This window comes from Danio rerio, chromosome 5, assembly GCF_049306965.1.
Source record: "Danio rerio strain Tuebingen ecotype United States chromosome 5, GRCz12tu, whole genome shotgun sequence".
Lineage (NCBI taxonomy): Eukaryota > Metazoa > Chordata > Actinopteri > Cypriniformes > Danionidae > Danio > Danio rerio.
Window position 1 is genome coordinate 56107963 of NC_133180.1, and position 23991 is coordinate 56131953.

At 35.2% G+C, this 23991-nt stretch overlaps 1 protein-coding gene and 1 long non-coding RNA gene across 6 annotated transcripts; one reads left to right on the forward strand and one right to left on the reverse strand.

Annotated features, from left to right (window-relative positions):
* Positions 1-804: 804 nt before the first annotated feature.
* On the reverse strand, positions 805-12031 carry cdk7 (cyclin-dependent kinase 7). Of its 3 annotated transcripts, XR_012405830.1 has the most exons (13): positions 11908-11999; positions 11761-11820; positions 11031-11064; positions 10873-10940; positions 10678-10746; positions 10374-10484; positions 9772-9890; positions 9595-9694; positions 7750-7836; positions 4784-4933; positions 4069-4683; positions 3960-4020; positions 805-2733 (listed from the first exon to the last, which is right to left on the reverse strand). XR_012405830.1 is itself a non-coding variant. In NM_212961.2 (12 exon segments), coding segments are annotated over 12 exon segments (1038 nt in total). In that variant the 5' UTR covers positions 11974-12031; the 3' UTR covers positions 815-950.
* A 2717-nt stretch (positions 12032-14748) lies between these two features.
* Positions 14749-21827, forward strand: si:ch211-198e13.3. 3 transcript variants are annotated; one of them, XR_012406354.1, is made up of 6 exons: positions 14749-15139; positions 15286-15345; positions 16587-16695; positions 17327-17377; positions 17470-17518; positions 17631-21359. It is a non-coding gene; the product is annotated as a si:ch211-198e13.3 (long non-coding RNA). The 3 variants fall into 3 exon arrangements; XR_661719.5 differs by lacking the exon at positions 15286-15345 and having other exon boundaries at positions 14749-14830; positions 17631-21827; XR_223670.6 differs by lacking the exon at positions 15286-15345 and having other exon boundaries at positions 17631-21390.
* Positions 21828-23991: the final 2164 nt, after the last annotated feature.

Sequence of the window (23991 nt, forward strand, 5' to 3'; positions counted from 1 at the left end):
GACCAGTGGTCGCTTAGTGATTTCCAAAACATCCAATTAATTTTATTAAACTATTAGAATTGCCATATTTTATCCATAACCCACAGAAGATAAAAAAAATAGTAGTTAAAAGTTACATTAAAAAAGCAACAGCATGCAAAAAAGCCATCAGCCTTTCAGTTGTTTTCATAGGACTGTCAGTTTACGTTAGATTAACTTTCTGACACCTTTATAGTAATCCAATACATTAAAAATAAATATAGACCACAAGTAAACATTGAGGATGATTTCTAAGTCTCCAATATCAAACAAAGAATAGACTTGTGCTTGAAACATTGTGGCCACCAGTGTCATTAGGTGAGGTTAATATTAAATAAAACAAAATAATAAATGACACCATAAATGATAGCCTACGGTTGTTAGTATGTTGCTCTTTTTTGTGTTGTAAGTATGTTCGTGTCTATATAGGCCTATTATTGTGTGCGCAACATTTGTTTATTTATAACCACCTCTGAAGAATGTGGGGGTCGCAAGTCACTAGTTTTGTTATTTTGGGGGTCATGGGCTGAAAAGTTTGGAAACCCCTGATCTAGAATGATCCAACAAACTGTATAGTAAACTATAAAGCATTGAGTTCTTGAGTGCTGTTAAAATACTTGAGTGCTGTTAAAATTTCTGTAATTTATAAAATTGCATTAAAAAGTAAAGGAAGGTTTTCATTTTTGTTTTTATTCAAATGCTAAAACGACAATCAAACCATATACTAGTGGCATATATTGTGTGATGTGTATATCCCTGTGAACAGACACAATGGACAAAACTAGATTTCTTTTCATAATTTAATTTCTTGTATTACATAAAAAAATAATTGAAAAACTAAATGACACATAAATACATTCATTCTGTAACTCTGTTAAACAGCTCATTCAGCCCCACGGCGACACCAGTGGGAGAAGTCAGCATCAAATGACTTAAAACACCAGCTTCTTTTTAAGGGTACCTGAGAAACGAAGAAGAAAAAAATTAGAACTAGCAAATTAAATTCCCTTTATATATTATACCAGCTTAAAATTAAAATCTACACAACTTACATTAATCTTGTTTTCAAAAAACACGTTTACATTGCATAAAAAAAAAATAAAGAAAGAAAAATGTAAATAACAACTGATGGCAACACAATGTCAATATGGTCTCATAATGTAAATGTACAAGACGAGTGAGTTGTATTATCAACACTCCAGGTTATCAAAACATTAAAATCTCAACTATTATGTACATTGTAGGGCCGTAAAAATATTTATTTTCTTAAATTGGTTTTAATGTACTATATTATGCGTTTTGTTGGCTCAGTGGGTTGTACTGTAACCTCACAGCAAGAAAGTTGCTGGTTTGAGACCAGTAGGCATTTCTGTGTGGAGTTTGCATGTTCTCATCGCGTTGGCATGGGTTTCCTCCGGGTGCTCCTACCCACAATCCAAACACATGTGCTATAGGTGAACTGATTGACTAAATTGATCATAGTGTATCTGTGTGTGTGTATGAGTGTGTGTGAATGAGTGTGTGTGGGTGTTTCCCAGTAGTGGGTTGTGGCTGAAAGGCATCTGCTGCATAAAATATACGCTAGAAAGTTGGCGGTTGATTCCGCTGTGGTGACCCCTGATGAATAAGCAAGCGGAAGGAAAATGAATGAATATTCTGTTCTCCATTTTTAATGAAATTGAATCTATCTACCTAATTTGTTTACATTATTAGGGCACTGTGGACTTGTTTACTTTTAGAATTTAATTTTTGAGTATTGATTTTTATCTGATAATCTAATAAATACAAAAAAAAAATGTTTCTTTTACTCAACTGAAAATATAGGCAGAGAATAGCTGATCTTTTGTGGCAGATTGAACATATTCAACATTGTTATTGTTTAAATATATATTTATTGATAAAAATAAAATAAAAAAGTGGCCAACTGCATTTGGATTTCATTAGAAATACAAAAAAAAAAAAAAAAAAACATTGTGTGATACAAAATAGGGTATATGCACAGTTAGTGTTATTCAACCAATAACAAACTTCTGGTTAGAGCTTTATGCGGCTATTTTCAAATTTTTAAGGTTCCTTTTACAGCATGGATGTTGTAATATAATTCAAATATAATCAGTTAGGCGCCTCACAGCAAGAAGGTCACTGGTTTAAGCCTCGGCTGGGTCAGTTGGCGTTGCTGTGTGGAGTTTGCATGTTCTTTCCGTGTTTGCGTGGGTTTCCTTCGGGTTTCCCCCACAATCCAAAGACATGCGGTACAAGTGAATTGGGAAGGCTAAATTATCCATAGTGTATGAGTGTAAATGAATGTGTATGGATGTTTCTCAGAGATGGGTTGCAGCTGTAAGGGCATCCGCTGCGTGAAAACATGTAATGGATAAGTTGGCGGTTCATTCTGCTGTGGCGACCCCAGATTAATAAAGGAACTCAGCCGAAAAGAAAATGAATGAATCTAATCAGTTAAATAGACTTTAGCATCCATGTGGTTGTTAAAGTGTATAAAGAGACAAATGGCTGTTTAAACACAGGTGCTGTCATTGGCAGCAGGCTAGCACAGAAATTCCATTGAAAATACTGGGGTAAAATTAATTTCCATATTTTAATGACATGGTGTAGAAAAATATGATTTAATGCAGTGCTTCCTGTTTGGTCTGATACCCACTTAATATCCTATCTCAGCCAGGCAGTGAAGATCGCTGCTTTTTAATGAAATTACATCTTAAAGGGCCATGAAACCCCCTCGTTTCAGCAGGGTGTTTTCACACCTCTACTTTGGAAAAAGTCAGAAAAGTGGGCGTGTCCAGCTCTGTTTAGGGGGGAGTGTTGGAGGAAGAAAAGTGGGATGGTGTGGGAGTGTCTATTTGGGCACGCGCGAGTTTCAGAGTCAAAATACTCACACATACATACAGGAGAAAGTGATAGTGTGTAACCTACATGGACATCTGTAGTCGAATTATTTGCCAAATTATTAAATGGTGGACTTTAACTGCAGTTTGGCTCTTTCATTCAGGGAATTCATTCATGCCCCTCGAGACAAACGAGATATTTGATTCGAGGAACTGCTCTAAGCATGTATTTTTCGTGCAATGTTTGATACCGCACGGCGAATGAGAGAAAAAAAACCTCTGCATTTCCCGGAAACTTAGATGCACATGGCAGGTAGCGTCAGAAAGCCGCGTGTGTAATGCGGTGAAAACCCTACACGCGGTTAAAGTTTGGTTGTAGTGCTAACATGTTTACACTCTGTGCAATAGTTTGTTCGATACGAACAAACTGAATAAACAAAGAGCGCTGGTCGCTCACTTACCAAATCTGTAGAGACAGGACAATCACCAGCAAATAGAGCCGCGTCTTTATGAAGAGAATACTACAAGCGAATCCGGATCTCAGCGTTTGCAGATGAGAACAGCTCTCAGGTAAACAATGTTCCTCCTTAGACACGCAAGTTATTGTTGTCGAGCGTCGCCTACACTGTAATCCACACATGAGTCTGAGCTCTCACAGAGAGAAAATGAAAACGAAACTTAACTGCAGCAAACTTTAAAAGCTACACTTCACGCTTGTTTGCCCACACAACGTGGCGTCTCTGTCGTCTAAACACTGTGACAGTAATGAATATTAATGAAGTTGCACAATAGAGCGCGCTTATTGGTTTGAACCAAGCCTTACTCATGCATTAATGCATCACACTGTAAGACGTAATAAGACACACTCTGGCACAGATGTCCAGTCTGCACGCTGGAATACAACGCTATTATGTCATGACCGTAACGCAGCTTCAATAATTCCTTTCAAACCGGAAGTACGAATTTGCTTGAAATAACGCAAAAACAACCAATTTACACTTTTTAGTGAAATATATGTGTCCTAATAGTGTTTTTAGCAGTGTGGGACACATATACGACCGTTAACAGCTCAAAAAATGTGTTGTAGTGTTTCGTGACCCTTTAAACGCTGTGATTTTGCAAGGGATGACAATTAACCGGAAGCCCTGCAGCTGGCGGACTAAATTTTAAAAATCTGTGTGCAGATACCCCGTTAAATGTACAACACTTTTAAATTTCATCTATATGTTATCAGGATCATATTTTTATATAATTTTTTTGCCCCCCAAAAATGTTCATGTAGCTTTGCATTATTTCAGTTTAACACTTCAAGTCTCATGGAATGTTTTTGTATCCTTTTCTGGATTTTGAACATCTCTGGAGTGTTGTGGTCTATGAACCCTAAAACATTTTCATTTATCTTCTGATGGTGAACGAAGGTCTCAGGGGATTTTTCATACTTCAGTGAATGAAATGCTTCAATACCTGGGGTAAAAGGGACCTCATAATGGTAGTTTGCTTTATTGATTCTGTTATTTTGCTGTTTTTCCTGTGGAACTGTTTATGAAACAATATGTATTGTCTAAAGATAATTAAAATAACTTGACTTGGAATACTATATAACATAAACAACACTGCTAAAACTAATTATCATATTTTATCATCATATATTCTCTTATTTATAAAGTGTTTCTTTACCCTGTTCAATACTGTCACGTTTCCTCTTGATTCCTATCAGCAGGTTTTCTTTCTCTTTCAGGGCTTCTGTTGAGGAGTTTGGTCTGGGTAGTTGAGGGCCTGGGGTTGGTCCTGGTCTATTGCTGAAATACTTCATTTTCAAAGCCTGGAATGAGAATATTTATTCACTCAGATGCTCATTCAAAAGCAGATTAGTTTTTAAAGGTGGAATTAGAAGTTAGTTAACTGCGGCTGGTCAAAGTTACCTGCATAGCTGTGGTGCGTGAGCAGGGGTTATAGGTGAATAACCCCCTCAGAAGCTCCAGCAGGTCATCGCCGGCAGCACTGAAGATGTGCTCCAGTGGAGTGCCAGGAAATGGCTTAAATGACACATAGTCTGGGAGACTCGACATCCCCTAAAACCACAATCACAATAAATTAATGACTTCATATAGAAATTTAGATTTTGGTAAGCCAAAAAAAAAAAACAAAAAAAAAAAAAACAGTGGTCCCAGTCAGCAGACTGCAAGAAAGAGGCGTAACAAGAAGAATAAATTGTAGCAGGGGCATAACTTAAAATGATCAAGATCCCATTGAACCATGCAGGATGTCAAAAATGGCAGTAAAGATATTTTTCACAATCATTTTCAACAGTTTTCTAAAATATTCATTTTGTATATGATTAAATTTATTCATTTAGCAATAGTCACTCTGTGTTGCCAATTTTTGTTGCATATAATAGTACAACACCAAGCAATGAGCCAAGGCTTCAAGATGTCTTCGTTGCAAAGGACAATCTTAGAGGACAATACTGGTAAATCAGATACATTACATAATTAACATTGTACAAATGCTATGTGAGGGGTAGATTTAGGGGTGGATTAGGTGTGGATGTTGCAAAGTAACGGGCAATTTAATAAACACAAACATCTCTCATTTCTAGAAACAACAGCGTGCATGTGTGTTACAACGTCTATAGTGTACTGGAGCAGATACAGTACATCATTGTACTACACGGTCGATTAAGTACAGCATCTCCTTTTGACCTCTTGTGTGGTTCAATGGGATCTCGACAACTTCAAGTTACACCCCCTTCATGTTACAGTTTGCAGACAGACCCTAGTCAAAAAAAAATTGGACATGCATAATTTTCTTGCAGAATATATTGAGCTACGCTTTTGTATTTTTTTCTCAAGCAAATCTACGGAAACACTTAGGGGCCAATCACACTGAACGCGCTTTATGCCTTGATCTACTATCGACCATGAGCGTTTTGCATGCTGGTTATGCGCCCTGTTTGCCTCGCATTTTAACCCCCTGCTTGTGTTTTTGCCCTTGCACGCCACACGCTCGCAGTTGAAAAAAGTCAACTGAGCAGAATAAGTGAGTTCTGTCAGTCACGTCTTTTTGAGGTGCCTGCAGTGTTTGTGTTGTCAAGACAACAACAAAGACTTTTGAAGATGGATGAGAGACTTGTGGTTGCTATTTTGAGGTATCCAGAACTTCATGACTCACAAATCTTGAATATCACAATATTAATAAATATTAAAATGATATTAATATCAACAGCAACACTCTCGCACAATACCCAGATGATTCAGTCATTACCTAGTGATATACAAATAAATTCAGTCATTGCCTAGCTTCTTTTTTTCTCATCTAAAAAAGGCAGTGTGGTGTGCCTCGCGTTTTTGGAACGTAAATACGCTTTCGTGTGATTGGACCCTTGGGGGACCGTTCCTTATTACTGAAGCAGGTTGTACCAGCAATGCGTAAATTAAAACTTAGCATAGTTGCCATGTAAAGACACACCAAGTTACAACTTATGCACTGCTAAATAGTTTTGCATTACACCATTCAACTCAGTTTAAAGTTAAATCTCTACGTTCCAAGTAAATGAATGGAAGCCTCTGTGTAACCATAACGTTAAAAAGAGATGACAGCAAGATTAGATTCAATTCAATCCACCTTTATTTGTATAGCGCTTTTACAATGTAGATTGTGTCAAAGTAGCTTCACATAAAAGATCATAGTTAATTGAAACGGTGTAGTTCAGAGATTGCATCGTTGAGCCTGTGATGATAACGAAGGACCCAGAGAACCACTTAACTGTCATACCATTTACTTTTATTCAGGGTTTTTCTATGTCCTCTCACTTTATTTTTCAGTTTGTGACAGACAAGTTTCTTTTCTTTTTTCCAAGAACAGTTTTGTTTAGCTTGTTCGATTAAAATGACAATAACTTCTTGCCTGCGTTTTTCTTCCTTCATCTTACATGTATATTAGAAAATAAGTTTAATCTTTAATTTTAATAACTTTATGTTCAACTCGCGTGCATTTCAGGCTATTTTCCCATTTAACAATTTGAACACTTTCGATTGGGTTTTACTTGATTCAAAACGACCATTTTACAGAGAGCTAACTACATTCACAAGAACATGTGTTGCAATTCAAGTAAATACAAACTAACTATTTACTAAGATTCTAGACTGAACTTTAAACTTTATACAGGGTTTTTGCAGGTTTCATAAAGTTAAATTTAAAAGACATTTAAGATATTTTTAAGACCATTATGAATGAAATTTTAGACTTATAAGGTTGGGGGAACAATTTTACTTGACCCTTCAAAATAAATTCTAATGACTTTTTTTAGCAACATATTTTAAATTATGTGTTAACACATGCAAAATCTATTTGCATGCAGATATTTTCCCAACATAACTTTTCTTTAAAAAAAAAACTGAAAAGTTAAAAACTACTGTAAACTAAATGTATGAACAACAGCCAGTGTGCTCACAATATATGATCAATGTTCCATATATGATGACAAATCAAACAAATGTTATTGTAAGAAAGATAATTAAACCAAATTGGTAAATAAATTTTAAAATAGAGTTGTGTTAAACAATTTAGTGAGATATATTGGGTGTTGGCCTGACTGGATAACTTTACATGGAGAGATGAAAATTATGACTCGTTTAAAATAATTTAAGACCTATAAGACAATATCACAGTCAATTTAAAGGGCACTTATTTTACCCCTTTTACAAGATTTAAGATACGACTTCTGTGTCTGCAGAATGTGTCTGTAAAGTTTCAGCTCAAAATACCCATCAGATTATGTATTTTATCTTTCTAGTTTTCAACAATGCAGCTGTTTTTGGTGCCTGTGCCTTTAATGCAAACAACATTCTGAATCCTAAAAAGAAGCTGAAGTAAAATTCTCACTTACAGGCCAGATCTCATCTGTTGGTGTTCCCAAAGCTTCAAATATCTTCGTCAGCTGATCCAAGTCTGAATCTCCAGCTAAAAATGGCACCTATATAGAAAATACAAAAACAATTTATTTGTAAAGATGGTAAGAAATATTACATCAAAACATATTCTCTTAACTCATGTTATTGATGTCATTGGCAACTTTTAGTATGCCGTGGGTTTATCTTCCCCAAAAACCTTTTCTCAGGTAATAAAGCTTAAATAACTTTTTGTCTAAAACACATGTTGTCTTCCATATTTCGCCAAGGGTTCTACAAATTGACAATACAAATGCAACAGTTGGAATAAAAACTTGCCAGCTATAGCAAGCAGGTGTTTATCTGGCAAAGAGTCAGTTCAGCATCTTATCATGTCTACTCTCCAAAATTATTTTGTGATCATTTTAGGTGTGACACTCTGCAGCTAAATGACATAACATTGAGATTCATTTAGCAGATGCTTTTGTCTAAACCAACCTGCAAATAAGAAGAATAGAAAAGAAAAACGAGCAACAATTTGTTGCTATGACAAGTCCCAGTTCATCTAAGAGTTCATACCAAAGATATTTTTTTCAATAAACAAACAGAATAGGAGACCGGATAGTGCTGATGAAACAGATGCATCTTTAGCCATTAAAAACATCTGCTGCAGACTCGAATCAAGCCACACTGAAAAAAGCCTCATTGGATCAACTTAAATGAGCTACTTCAACTTCTCAAAAATAAAATACTTTACTGGAAACCATGTTAAATTAAGTTGAAACAAATTTTTTTATGTAGTTTAACAACCTAAAGTAATTTAAGTTTTCACTGTTAACAGAGGAGCAATTAACAGCGACAGTCAACGTAAAGGTCTGTTAAAGTGATTATGGACCTCTTTGGCTCGTTTCCACTGACTGGTACAGTACGGTACGGTTGGGGTCTGTACAGGTCACCTTTATCAGGTTTGCGTTTCCACTACCAAGGGTACCCTTTTGGTGGGCGTGGTGTTTGACAAAGTTTCAGTCGATGTCATTTTCGCTCGAGAAATGTCTACAGTTAAGCTGTACGGGTCGTTTACATATCATATGAGAAGCACTACTCACAAAACAGACCCTTTATACACATAAATACTTCTGTATAAATGTTTATTACTAACATTTTTATGAACAGGATTTGATTATAACTCTTGTGTTTGTCAGTGTCTGACAGGATCGGTCTGATAGCATGCCAATAACCAAGCGCACGTTATTAACATCAGTTCAAGAAGTTTTTTATTTTAGATTTAGACGCGCGGCGAGCGCAAGCAAGAAAGCGAAACCGCTCGCACTTCAGACTGGCTCGTAAAAAAACTAAGGGGCACAGGGTAAATCTGATCTTTGATCTTCTTTTTGGCATTGTGGCTGTTCATCAAGCCGACGACAAGGTTTGTTTGAGCCCGGGTCGACCATGGCTCGATATTATATATATATATATATATATATATATATATATATATATATATATATATATATATATATATATATATTTACAGCGTAATCTCTCGGCTGTGCTATTAAACATGGCAGCTCTTTTGTTTTCATTCTGGCCTGTTGCGCAAGCGAATGACCTATCTCTGTAAACCAATAGCATTCAGCTGCGTGTCTAGCTCCGCCTTTTGGCACCCTTTCTCTTGTTTGGTACCTTTTCGAAAGGGTGCCGAAAAAAATGGTATTGTACGGTTCGGTACGCCTTTTGACAGTGGAAACTGTCATAAAAGCGTACCAAACTGAACCATACCATTTGAAACGGGCCATTTGATGGCACCACAAGGTTCCTTTCACTGAATAAAATAAGATGCTCACCCGGAGTAAAAGCTCAGCAAGAATGCAGCCAACTGCCCACATGTCCACACCTACACCATACATCCTGGCACCAAAGAGCAGCTCTGGAGCCCGATACCATCTGAAGAACACAACATCAAACATCATCAAGATCCAAGTATTAAAGAAAATGTATACAAATCTGAAACTTGTACAAACCTTGTGACAACTTGATGTGTATACACTCTGTTTGGGCTTCCAAACGCTTTGGCCAAGCCAAAATCAGCAAGCTTCAAGACTCCATTCTCATCCAGCAGTAAATTATTGGGTTTCAGATCCTGAGAAAGAAACAATGATGATTTGATGTCCCAGATTCTTCATGATGTTTTTGGAATAAGTTTTAAAATTTTGAAGTTAAAAACGTTTTTATTTTAACCAAGGCTGCATATAAGCATTTGAAAAATGCAAAGGACAATGAATGTTGACAAACAATAGTTAATTATTTTAATATAGTTTAAACTGTCATTTATTCTTGTGCTTCAAATGGATTTACTGCACTATACTATAGGCTCATTCTAACTGCTGCTTAAGTAAAGATTCATCCTACCATTCATTTTGACCGTTAATAATTTAAAAAACAAACTACAAAGAACAGCAGTTTTTAAGTAACAAAAGGTACTTAAAATTATTTCAGGACAGAAACATTGGGAAGCTTTTTTTTTTTTTTTCACTGTAATGCATAACTGCTAAATAAAAATCCTATTCACCCGTATTGAACATAGTAAGTCACATAAATCATATATCTGTGATATAGGTCTCACCCTGTGCAGGATCCAGTGATTGTGCATGTATTCCAGACCCTGTAGTGTCATGAGGATGTATGCCTTTATATTGGCTGGTGTCAGTACGAGACTGGTGTCCTTTATGATTACCTGAAATACACAACACAAACAACAGTTTATGTGGGTGGGTGTGTGTGTGTGTGTGTGTGTGTATAAACCAAACAATTAAGATGGGTAAAAATCTAATTTAGCTGTGTTGACAAGCTCTTAACCGTTTTGCTATGTGAGGTTGGAAATTACTGAGATAAACAATATATGTCTAAGTTGATTACTGTGTCATCACCTCGAGATCTGTCTCCATGTAATCAAAGACCAGACTAATATTAGATTTGTGTCCAAAAGCATCCAGGAGCTGAAAGAGAAACCAGGTTCATAGATGTCAACATGAGTACACAATCAAAAACTGTACATCTGTGTATAATTAACGAATGTGCGCATGAACACAAACACACACACACAAACACTCACTCTGACTTACACCAATAATGTTTGGATGACTGAGCTCTTGCAACAACTTAATCTCTCGAAGAGCTGTTCTGTTGATGCCTGGATAACAAGATAAGTAAGATATTTTGTGTAAGACTTCACTTAATTACAATCAAAAATGAATAAAGATAAAAAAAAAAAGGAACACACCATCTTTAGCCTCTGTTCTGTGTCCCACTTTTATCTGCAAACAGGAAGCTTACATTTTAACATGACAGTCTGAATTAATTAATAAACAAAAAGCATAAAGCTGTCATAAAAACTCCATTATATACAGTACTTTCAGCCTTTTTCATGAATGATCTAACACACTTTGCGACTGAATTCTGATGATGAACAAACATATACACCTAATGATTACATCTATTGCACTAAAGACAACCAATCAAAAGATAACAGTTGTAATATGTTGAATGACGTTGTCTTGTTAGAAATATGTGCGTCAAATACTGTTTTTAAGTAACCTGGAGTTAGACACACACACACACACACACACACACACACAAAAACAAGCAAATAACACCCTTATCTTTGTTACTAGACGTTTTTGTCTTCAATTATTATTTTTTTCTTTTTGAAAATTGGGTTGACACCACAAAACAATTCTTCTTAAGATAAAACATTGGTAACGTTATTGATATCGTCTATATCGTCTAAGACAATACATCTTAACCTATTACTTTTTATTTTACAGTCATTCACTAATTAATGTTGCTAATAAGTTTCAGTTAAAGAATATTCATTATTTTACAACATTATAACGATCAATAAGACACATACTGACCCGTAAAACTAAAAGAATATCTGCATTTTGAACGCATTATAAGTTATTAAGGCATGGTGGTTTGCCACAACATACGGATTAAATGCAGTCTCTTACCTTTTTGATAGCGACAATGGTGTTCGTGGTTTTGTCTCTTGCCTTGTAAACAGTAGCAAACTGCAGTGAAATAATACACAATGCATGAGTGAAATCGAATGTTGTACTGCTTCATGACTTGACATATTATGAGATCTAGTCGTTTACCTGTCCTTCACCCAAAAAGTCCAGCTTTTCATAACGCTTTGCCCTTGACTTTACATCTAATGCCATGTTTTTCAACTGTAAACTTGTTCTTTGTGAAAGCACACTTCCTTCTGCGTTAAAGAGCACTGTATACTTCCGGGTAAAATAAAAGTCCCATAAGATGAAAAAACGTCCGTAAAAATAATAATAATAACATTTGTATTTGCAAGATGTAGTCTTTTAAAATGCACAAAATATGTTTATTATTGCTAAATAATTCTTTGATCGCCAAAAGATCTGTTACATGTGTGTATCTTGCTAAAATCTTAATTTATTTTATTTTTATGTAATATTTTTGATTACGTTTAAAATTATTTGCTTATTTGATTAATGTCAAATGGTTGCTTTCATGGAATCGAAAGTTGTACCGTCATTTCGTGTCAAACCCTGGTCAAACCATTCAGAAACATCCTGGCTTGTATGTATGAATTGTATGTATGTATGTATGTATGTATGTATGTATGCATGTATGATTTATACAACACCGTTAGTATCTAAGCAATTGATAATATTAGTTAATTATACATTTAAGGTTAGAGGTAAGTTTTAGGGTCAGGTTTTGTACCAAGCAGAGCTGCCAACTTTTGGTTTTAGTGAGAATTTTTGCCCCGCCCTTACGACTCAATGTACACACACACACACACGCACGCACGCACACACACACACACACACACACACACACACACACACACACACACACACACACACACACACACATATATATATATATATATATATATATATATATATATATATATATATATATATATATATATATATATATATATATATATATATTTAATAACAACAATAATTCCTTACATTTATATAGTGCTTTTCTTGGCACTTAAAGCGCTTTACACATAGGGGGAATCTCCTCATCCACTTTTTTTTTTCAAGAAAGAACATTACAAAGATATAATATAAACAAAGACAAAGAGGGTTACATAAATAGAATTCCAGCAAATTAAACAAGTTTAAATGATTTACACCAAGAAAGCGTTTCATGATTAACATGTTAACACGGGTCCATAACCACAGCAAAGCATGTTTTGACTGACAAAGATCTTAAAACAGACCACTTCATTTGTGGATCTGAGTAACGATAGCTCAGTTAGATAAGTTGATGTGTGCGCTGAACCTTTTCACTACACGGGTTACTACGGAACCCCCGGAAGGGACGTAGTGGGGGAGAAAAAAAATGGGTGGGTGAAAAAAAAATAATGGGTGAAAGAAAAAAAATGGGTGGGAGGAAAATATATATTTCTAAGTTTTTTGCGTTCTCTCGCAAAGTTTTGCGTTCCCTCGCAAAGATGTTTTGCGTTCCCTCGCAAAGATGTTTTTACATTACTGTGTGTATGCTACCTATGAACCAGTGAATGCATGTATAAGCGCTGACTGACAGATGCGCTTCGTACAATAAACTGATCCCAGATCAGCGTCTGTACACGCCATTTACAGAGGAGCGGGTGTATGTTTAAACAGACAAATACACTGAATAATATGGAACATCTCCGTCCTGCATGTTTTATTTTAAACAGCTTATTTTCTCTTAAATGAGCACAAACATGTGAATACTGGCACGGCCTGGCGTCCGGTCTTCTTGTGCACTCCCTGGGGCGAGGCGGCCTTTGAGCCCTAGGCAGGGAGCAAACAACCCCCGAGGACCCTCAGGGAAACACGGGGGGCCGGTAGTGGGACCTCGCTGCGAGGGTCATGGTGGGTGGGAGTAGCGAGGCCCACTCATCTTCTATTTTAAACTATAGTTTCAAACTTTAGTTTACTATAGTTTGAAATAGAAACCATGCAACTGTTATGATTTAACTTTATGCAAAGAGCTTAGAATCACCAAGAGCAACAGACCCGGATTCCGCCATTTTGAAGTGATAACGATCGCTCCACGATGGAAAGCAGCTGCTTTGTTTTTAATTTATTCAAAAAGCGCGTTATTTTCCCAAATTGTAGAGTGTCGCCTCTTGGTAATTCTATGCTCTTTGCTCTATGTCTGACTGTTGTAATGTTTTGCTTTGTTTTTCAGCTGAGTTGTTGAGCAAAGAAGGACTATTGAAGACAACAGTTCAAGACAACCGTGGGTTATATTCACGAGCGCGCACATTATAATGTTTCCGGGCTCTTTTTTGAAAGTGTGTCTTGTTTAGATAAATTTGCATGTCAAACTAAATAAACTATACTCTTTCTAAACACCTGTCTCGTGTTTTATTTGTCCTCTACAGCAATGCACTGTCATATAAGTCTGTTGAATGCATTTGTATGCAACATGGTTTGACAATACAGTTGTCTAACAAATAAATAGTTGTTATAAATGTACCCTTATTAGTCAACATTTGGTGTTATGTTATGGTTGTTTCATAACTATATTTATTATGTTTAAAACCAGCATATACTATATATTTAACATGTCATAAACTTACTGTTATTTTAAAATTTGCCAAATAAAATGTCCTAAGACAAGAATAGGTGTTGTTTTGGTTTTATGTCAACCTACTGTAGGTTTTAGGTTGACTACAGCAGGTATAGGCTACATACATCATAGGGAGTTTTCTTTAATGACCCAAGTAAAACGTCTCTTACTCAAGTACTTTTAGCATGCAAATTTAAGTTTATAAAATACAGTTTCCATCAAAAAAATTTTGTCTTGTGAAAAAGACCAGTGTGGTGGTAAGAAAAAAGTAATGTCAAGTTATATATATTTATAAAATAAGTTGATTAAGTTGTCATAATATTTAGTCATTAGATTATGTGACCGCTAGATGGCGTTCATTTGAAAGGAGCGTTCATTTCAAAGGAGCGTTACCCTGTACTAAAATGGCGGCTCTATTGACGCATTCCTTCAATTTGCAATTCCTTCATTCGCAACATCAGGGTAGGCGACATCTAATGTATATAGCTATGTGCGCTAACTAGTATTCCCGTCGTATCATGCTCAACTCTTAATACTCTATTTCGCACTTTGAAAATCTTTGCGTGTTTTCAGAGAGATATTTAAGCACATATGAAGTAACAGTGGCGTCTCTACCATTGAGTTACAATGCAGCTTTTAGCTCGCTCGTAAACATCACTGCTGTCCTCAGATCATTGTCTGAGCAGAAGTTTCATCATTAACCCTGACTGTCAGATGCTCTTCATCTCAGGAGCTGTATTTTTAGATGCTTTATAACAGATAGGCTATAAGGTGAGTTATGGCTGGAGTGGACGCTGTCAGACGGGCTTTCATTCATTTTGACATGGCAGGAGAGAACAAGATACTAATGAGTGACAGAGAGAGTCCACAAAAACTGCTCTCCGGTTGCATTTCATTTGATGAAAATTATCTTTTAGAGCTTCCAGTCGTGCCAGGTTTTTCCCTCAGGTGTTTCTCGTCAGATTTGTCGTAGAAAGGTGAGAAATGTTTGAGTTTAAGACATATACTTAAATTAATATAAGCTATGAGATGAAGTTAAAGATATTTGTGCAATGCATTTATTCATAAATTATATTTATAAATAAATACATTTATTTATAAATTATTATTTGGCATCTGCTTCCATCTTGTGGCAGCAAAGGGAAGTTTTAAAAGGCACACGTTTTATTCATTCTGAAAGTTCTTTACCTGATGAATCACTGACTCGTTCATAATGCAGACCGTTATTATTTTAATCGTATATATGTATGTATAAATGTAAATGCATGTTTAAATATTAAATTAAATTATTATTTTTAATTGTAAAATTTGAATGTTTTTTCGGTTTATTTTTATAAATATAAGTTCTATGAATATACATTTATATAATATAATTACACATATTATAAATTCTTTTAATATTTCTATATAGCTTTATTTAGTTAGTTTTAGTATTTATTTATATATGTGTAGGTATATATTTTTTAATATAATATAGTTTTTAAAATTTTTGTAATTTTATAATTAAATAACATAGCTAACTTTTTTGTTATATATTTTTTTACATTTAATTTTTATTTTGTATATTTTTTTTAGTTGTCACTTTTAACAGGTAATATTTCATCTACTACTTATATTTTAATAATAGTTTTCATACCTGTGAGATGTCATCATTTTTCTCACAGTAGACTGGACCAGCTGATTCGAATGTTATCGATTGAATGGGCGTTATCAGTGGTTATCAGCTAATAGATATGGGCAATTAGGTGCCTTCTGCACCTACTGGTAGGCTCAGAAGGCTGTTATCATCCATCCACATGGTTATTCAGCTATAGATCACAATCGACTGCAGCCGGAAGTTAACGAAAATCTTTATATTATTTATTAAATTTCCCAATAATAATATTTTATTAATGCCTACCCCTACCTTAACCGTCACAGTAATGTAAAAACAGATCTGGAGTCTTCTCTATTAGTATAGCTGATTAACAATGTGAATGGATGATAACAGCCTTCTGAGTGACATTTACTGCTCGGAAGGCCCCTACTCGCCCATATCTATCAGCTGATAACCACTGATAAAGCTGATTGAAGCAGCTGACTGGACATGGTCAAACGACATTATTGGACCTCACTAACCAGCCAAACGTGGGGTCCCATATGTGACATGACACTAGACTTTTAGGTATTTTAGAGATGTGTAATAAATGAATGTATGATGTAGTTTTATGTGTCTTAGGCAGCGAGAAGAGGCTGAATCCAAAGCCCGAGAAGAAGCAGAGAAACAGAGGATCGAACCAGAGAAACACTTCCAGAAGGAGGAGCTGGAACGCTTGGAAAGAAAGAAGGTAAAATAAAAGTCTACCAATCAAGCTAAACACAGCATCACGCTCTCTCATTCACACACACTCATACGGGTGCTCGCTCACTCGGGAGCGATATTGTTAGACCGCCCGCTCCCGTTTAAATTACACCAGTTACCGACCGCTCCCATGCTTTATTCGTAAATTTATTCCCACGCCGCACAAAATCTGGTACAGCCTCGGGAATGCAGACCTCTAATCTGGCATTACGGTGGCTCAGTGGTTAGCACTGTCGCCTCAAAGAAAGAAGGTCGCTGGTTCGAGTCCTGGCTGGGTCAGTTGGCATTTCTGTGTGGAGTTTGCATGTTCTTAGTGTGTGTGAATGAGTGTCTATGGATGTTTCCCAGTACTGCTTTGCAGCTGGAAGGGCATCCACTGTGTAAAACATATGCTGGATAAGTTGGCGGTTCATTCTGTTGTGGTTACCTCTGATAAATAAAGGGACTAAACTGAAGGAAAATGAATGAATATATTTTTAAAAAATTGTTAAATATAGCACTTGGGAAATATTTTTAAACGATTTAAAACTCACAGGAGGGTTTAAAATTTTGTCTTCAATTGTATTTGAGATTTTACTTCAGTACTGTTGGTTTAACGCTTGTGTTTACATTTTTAGCGTCTGGAAGAAATCGTGAAGAGGACTCGTAAGAGTGACGCAGGAGCACAGGTGAGATGTGTGTGTGTGTTTCTTTAAGCCTAAATTCATCTTAAACACACTCAATGAAATAAAATTAACCTAGTTTATTCATTTCTTTGCAGAAAGATGTTAAAACTCCAACTCAAATGAATGGCAGAGTCACTGACAGCGGTAAAAATATATTTATACTGTGAATATAGAAAAATCACTCTTTTATTAATATCATGTAAGTAGGGTTAAAATGAAAAATAAAAATCAATGTTGTTTTTCTCTCTTCTTGCAGTAATCCAGAAAAATCAGTCAGAAGCTCTTCATAGTAGTGCGACAAACCAATCACCAATGAAGTAATCGAGACGCTGCATAAATTGAAATTGAAATAATGTTGCATGAAATATGTTTTGCTTATTTTCCCGCTTGTGTGTGGAGTTTGCATCTTCTACTCGTGTTGGTGTGGGTTTCCTCTGGGTGCTCCGGTTTCCCCCACAGTCCAAACACATGCACTATAGGGGAATTGATGAACTAAACTGGCTGTAGTGTAAGTGTGTGTGTAAACAGAACAGTTGGCAGTTCATTCCACTGAGGCGACCTCTGAAATAGAGACTAAGCTAAAGGAAAATGAATGAATTAAAATTTATTTCATTAGAATGAAATTCTGTAGATAGTATAGTACACACACACAAATATTTTCTAAAATCATCTGTTGTGTGTTGTCTTTTGGACCCGACTCATAGCTAAGAATTGGGTTTATTAGGTAAAAACTCCCTGACTTCATTCCTCCTTTCTGTTTCATACAAAGAAAAATCTATCAGGAGCTATGCTTAGTCAAAATAAGATCATAGTCATATTATTTAACTTTGGTTTTGGCCGACACCTACCCTGTCATAAAGTGCACCCCTTCTGAAATGTGAATCTATTAACTTAAATTGATATTTTTTTAATACCAGCATTATGAGAGTGAACCAATGGGAATTCCCTTACAGAAGATTACAGAATTCTTTTTTTTACATTTATTTGTAAACCTAGTGCGTTTTAAAATGCGTTTCACTTGTTGTTTTTGCTTTATCCATCAAGATAATCATATTACGTTTTAATCAATTATGGCCTACATTGGTTTTTATGTAGACTGTAGCACAAGGTATGAGCGGCACGTGAGCAGCGCATATTTTTTTCCACATTCATGTTCACAACTGGGATTTATATCCGGAGAGGGACCGCGAGCAGCGCGTAGGATTTCTGCGCGCATGCGTCAGTTTGTTTTTGATTACATTGCTTTCACCAGTGTTGGTTCGGTTCCACAAAAAGAATAACATCTTTATATAATGATAAACGTATTTAAAACCGTCTTTATTATAACGGAATGAATATTTCACGGAGATGATTTTACTATATATATATTTGTAGAAATGTTTATTTAGCATTTTATACGCGTATAATATTGTATTTTATTAAATTAAAAAATCATTCCACCCCCCCACCCCCATTTTTCATACCATATACATGTTTTTATGAATTTATTATGTATCATATTGATTCATCAGACCTTTTGGTAACTTCTTAGCTCAAAACTATTTTAATTTTAGCTACAAACAAAGTTATAACATTTCAGTTAAATAGAACATTTGTTTGTTTCTGTTTTTTTTTTTTACACTAAACATTTGACAGTCTTTTTTATTTAACTTTTAGCAGTTTCAGTCAATTGTTCTTGCAAATACAGACCTTACACTTCTTAAAGTATGCATGTAAGAAGTAATTGCAATGTTCTTTTGCCCTTTAGGACTCCCATGTCTATCATTTTGTTTTGACAAATGTAGTACAAAAAGTCCAAAAGCAAGGCTAGTCAAGGTGATATAATCATTTAGGGAGAGAAAATTAAATTGAGAAGAAATTTGGGGTGGTATGAGATGCTTTTTTTTTGCGACTTAACATGCTTAATGTAATTATACCTTTTACTACTTCATACTATTTCAGTTGTGTTCAGAACTGCGAAACTGTATTTTTTGAAGCATATTGATATCTTTATGAAAAAATATCTTTAATTTATTGATGGAAATATTTTCCACATTTTATCACTTGCCTGTTATAAAATATAGTTGGATTGAAGGGGGGCGCGCAAAAGTTGAAGCCGCATACCCATCAGTAAATGTGCAGTTGCGCCCCTGATTATTATACATACATCCAGCACTCACAACATTCTTATTTTGACTCAATCATTAGGGTCACAAGATTTATATCTTATGTAGTGTCTGTTAGTGTGCGCATGTGTTTGTCTTGGTGTTTGTGAGTGTGTGTCAGTAGATAACCGTGTGCAAGGTGTTGTTCTTCTACAACAATTTCCCCCTTCGATAGTTTTTGTGTGACTTGTTTACTGTACACCTTCTAACCCCATCAGAAGTTTCTCATCTCAACAGGAAGTGGTTAGCACAAGCTCTGTTCTTATGAAGACGCCCACTTCCTCTGACTTTGATAAACACATCTGTGGTTTTGTGCACTGAAACCCCATCAGATAATTTTTTAAACTGCTGCTAAACCAAATGCCCCAAATTACAGATCGATTTCTGGCCAGTTTGCAATGAAGATTTGATCCAGTATTTTAAAAATGTTTGGATTGAATTTTTAGTTTAAAATGATGAACTAACTTGAGTAACAAGACTGATCTGTTGTATCTAATTGGCCTGATTTTTTTTCTGTGCTCTGTTTATTAAACAAATTTGTAACAATAAAGTCATTGGAAAGAATTGGAGCAGACATATTTAAAAGATTTATAAAAGAAAAGAAATCGCAGAGGTTGCAGAAAAAAACTATAAGATAAGAGATAAGTTATATTGATTACATATTATTTATTTTATTTACATTATGTTTTCAGCGTATTCTAACAGCTTGTCACCCAGTGATTAGCACAGTTATTCGGCAAAATTAACGTTTAAGTGAGCGGCGTTCATCTGACAGGTCCATTTGTGATAGTACCGTCCCAATGTATATTGGATAAGACGAAATTGCCAAGCATCCAGCCCAAAATATACAACTATCTCATTGAAGCTCCAAGTGTTTTAACAAGAGAGAAGTTAAAGGCCTACAAGCCTTTGGATACCAACAATTTTGTTCTGTGTGGTCATGTGCAAGAAATAATGTTCCATGATTATTACAGATTCAAAACTATGTTGTGCTAAAAACCGAGGCTCTGCCTAGCCAAAGACAAGGAAAGAAGACTGAACTGTACAAGGCCTGGGTAATCATCAACAAGCAAAACAACTGCATTCTGACTGCATATGTACGGCAGAGTATGTGAACGTCCATTTTTACATTTCATTCTAAGCATTCAGTGTCTGCAGTTTAACTATGTTTAACTGTTTTTGCTAAATTATGATGAATTTAACAGAGCAAGACAAATTTTCCAGTATGTCTGATAATATTTTTTTTTCCTCTGGAGAAAGTCTTATTTGTTTTATTTCAGCTACAATAAAAGCAGTTTTTAATTTTTAAATAACAGGTCAAAATTGTTAGCCCCTTTAGGCTATATTTTTTTTCAATAGTTTACAGGTCAGCAATAGTCATCATGGCAAAGATAAAATAAATCTGTTATTAGAGATGAGTTATTAAAACTGTTATGTTTAGAAATGTGTTGAAAAAATCATCTCTGTTAAACAGAAATTGGGGAAATTAAACAGAGGGGCTAATAATTCTGACTTTAACTGTATATGAAGAGTTCAGATGCAAAAACCTCTAAATGCCTCTTAAATTTTTCTTCTAAAATTAGCTATTTCTATTCAGGCGTCTATGTGTAGGTTCAGTAATATCACATGTATGGCAAATAATATGCCCTTTTTCAAGTGAAATAACTGAACATAAACAAATGAGGCTGAGAAAAATGTTCATTTTTAATGGAAATATTAGATGGTACGGCATCTGAACTCCTCATATACTGCATATTGTGCAGTTTTTGTTTGCATAATAGCAACCTAAAGTGTCAGCATTTTTTTGTCTTAAACATAACATGATAAAAATTTTGACAAACTACTATTTTATTTTACTTTATTTTATTGACCAAAACAAAAATACAAAAAAAAACAAAATAAGAAAAAACATTTAGTTTCAAATGATTGACTAAAATGACACAAAATATAAACAATAAAAGGAAAACTATGGGCGGCACACTAGCTCAGTGGTTAGCATAGTCACCTCACAACAAGAAGGTCGCTGGTTTAGCTCCGCTGGATCAGTTGGCATTTCTGTGTGAAGTTTGCATGTTCTCCCCGTGTTGGGATGGGTTTCCTCTGGATGCTCTTGTTTTCCTCACAGTCCAAAGACATGTGCTATAGGTGAGTTGATTAAACAAAATTGGCCGTAGTGTATGAGTGTGTATGTGAGAGTCAATGGGTGGCTCCCAATGCTGGGTTGAGGGCATCCACTGTGCAAAACATATGCTGGATACGTTGGCTGTTCATTCCTCTGTGGCGATCCCTGATGAATAAAGAAACTAAGCAAAAGGAAAATTAAGAATTAATGAAAAGAAAAAAAAATGTTTAAAACTTTAATACTAAAATGAAAAGTAAAAAAAATATTGCTCAAATAATTAATTAAAATTACACTAATATCTCAATTAAACAAAAGTAACACTGGTTTGAAGACACTTTATGTCAAGTCAAGTGTTAGTTGTCTAAAATATTTTGTGTTTCAGTCATCATCTTCCCTGAGGCACACAAGATTATTCATTCTACAACTATCAGATTTAATGGTGAGAGAAGGCAGAAACTGTTGAGTAAAAATGAGAGTCGTGACAGGATAATCATCCTCGGTCTGAACACTTATACTGAAGAACAGGTGAACACAGTTATATAATTGTGAAACTGTGAATGAAAACTTTAAAACTTTTTGACACCAGTTACTTATACATATCAAAACTTTGAAACTGTTGAGTCTCTTCTAAAACTGAAAAGAAAATGTAAACTGCTTTACGTTGAAACTGTGTAGCCACAAAACTAGCCACAAAACTAGCCACAATCCTGACATGTTTTAACAATGCATAGTTAGTATCTCTCTTAAATTTTTAAGTCAAATAAATTTCACATGTAATTTTAGCTTATATTATGTCAAAAAGATTTAACTTAAAAATGTCAAACAGTAATCCTTTATTTGACGGTGTTCTGCAAACTGCAGCAGTTGCTTCTTGAGACTCTGCAGGTAACATGTCTGTCACATGTCATAGGAGAACTTACATAAAACCACATGTTTGTGTGAGAAACTAATGGCATAAAACTTCTCCCCTCTCACATCTCTTCACAGATTTTTTACGCAACATTCAGTCTCACTTTCTGTTCCATACCTATATATTCATTATGATGATTTAGGCCTAATCGCTTGATGATATCTTAGTTATTGTTTTAATGATGCAAACTGACATTAACCTAATATATGCTAATCACTTTGCAAACAAACAAACAAACAAACAAACAAACAAACAAACAAACAAACAAACACACAAACAAACAAACAAACAAACAAACAAACAAACAAAGAACAAAGGTTTGCTTGTAACTGAAGTTAAAGAGGCTTTTTAAGGACCTTTTTTAAAATGCTCAAGTAAAAAAAAGTTTTGAAAAGTTAACCCTTTATGCACAGGGTCTAAAATTACCTGAATGCATTTCATATCTTTGAAAGAAATTAATTCATTACAGGTATTTCTTGACAAACTTGTTTTTGTTCATCACAAACAGCTATTTTCTTTCTTTTTTATGAAACATCTACTTTTTTTGTTAATATACTTGCAAAACTAAGAAATATCAAGGGTTCATTCAAGGTTAATTTAAACATTTAAATAATATTTAATAAATACCAGGAATTATAATTGATAAAATATATTTCTTTCAAAAATTAAATATTCAATTTTGATAAAGAAACATGCAAAAACAATTCCGCTAGATTTAAACAAAGCTGGTGCATTTAAGATCGGTGTTTCTTTCCAGAATAAACCTGTTTTTAAGCAAATCATTTTGAATTAAATACTTGTTTGTAGAAAATAAATGATTTCTAGATGAATCAACAATTTTAAATGAATCATTTTACAATTTAAAGAATCACTCTCTAAGGCTGGGATTTTGAGCTGATTTCTCCCCTTCTGACAATCTAACCATGTCCCAATTATCTTTGTAATTCTGAAGATTATATTTTAACAGGGCGAGGCAGTGGGACAGTAGGTAGTGCTGTCGACTCACAGCAAGAAGGTCACTGGGTCGCTGGTTTGAACCTTGGCTTAGTTGGCATTTCGGTGTGGAGTTTGCATGTTCTCCCTGCCTTCGTGAGGGTTTCCTCCGGGTGTTTCTGTTTCCCCCACAGTCCAAAGACATGTGGTACAAGTGAATTGGGTAGGCTAAAGTGTCCATAGTGTATGGGTGCATGTGTGAATGTGTGTGGATGTTTCCCAGAGATGGGTTGCAGCTGGAAGGGCATCCGCTGTGTAAAAACTTGCTGGATAAGTTGGTGGTTCATTCCGCTGTGGTGACTCCAGATTAATAAAGGGACTAAGCCGAAAATTAATGAATGAAATGAATATTTTAACAGATTTTCCTGTGATGTGAAGTGTGTTAAGGGTGACTTAATTTGCTTGGAAGAACATCTGAGGTACACAGATTGCAAACCGTAAGTGTATA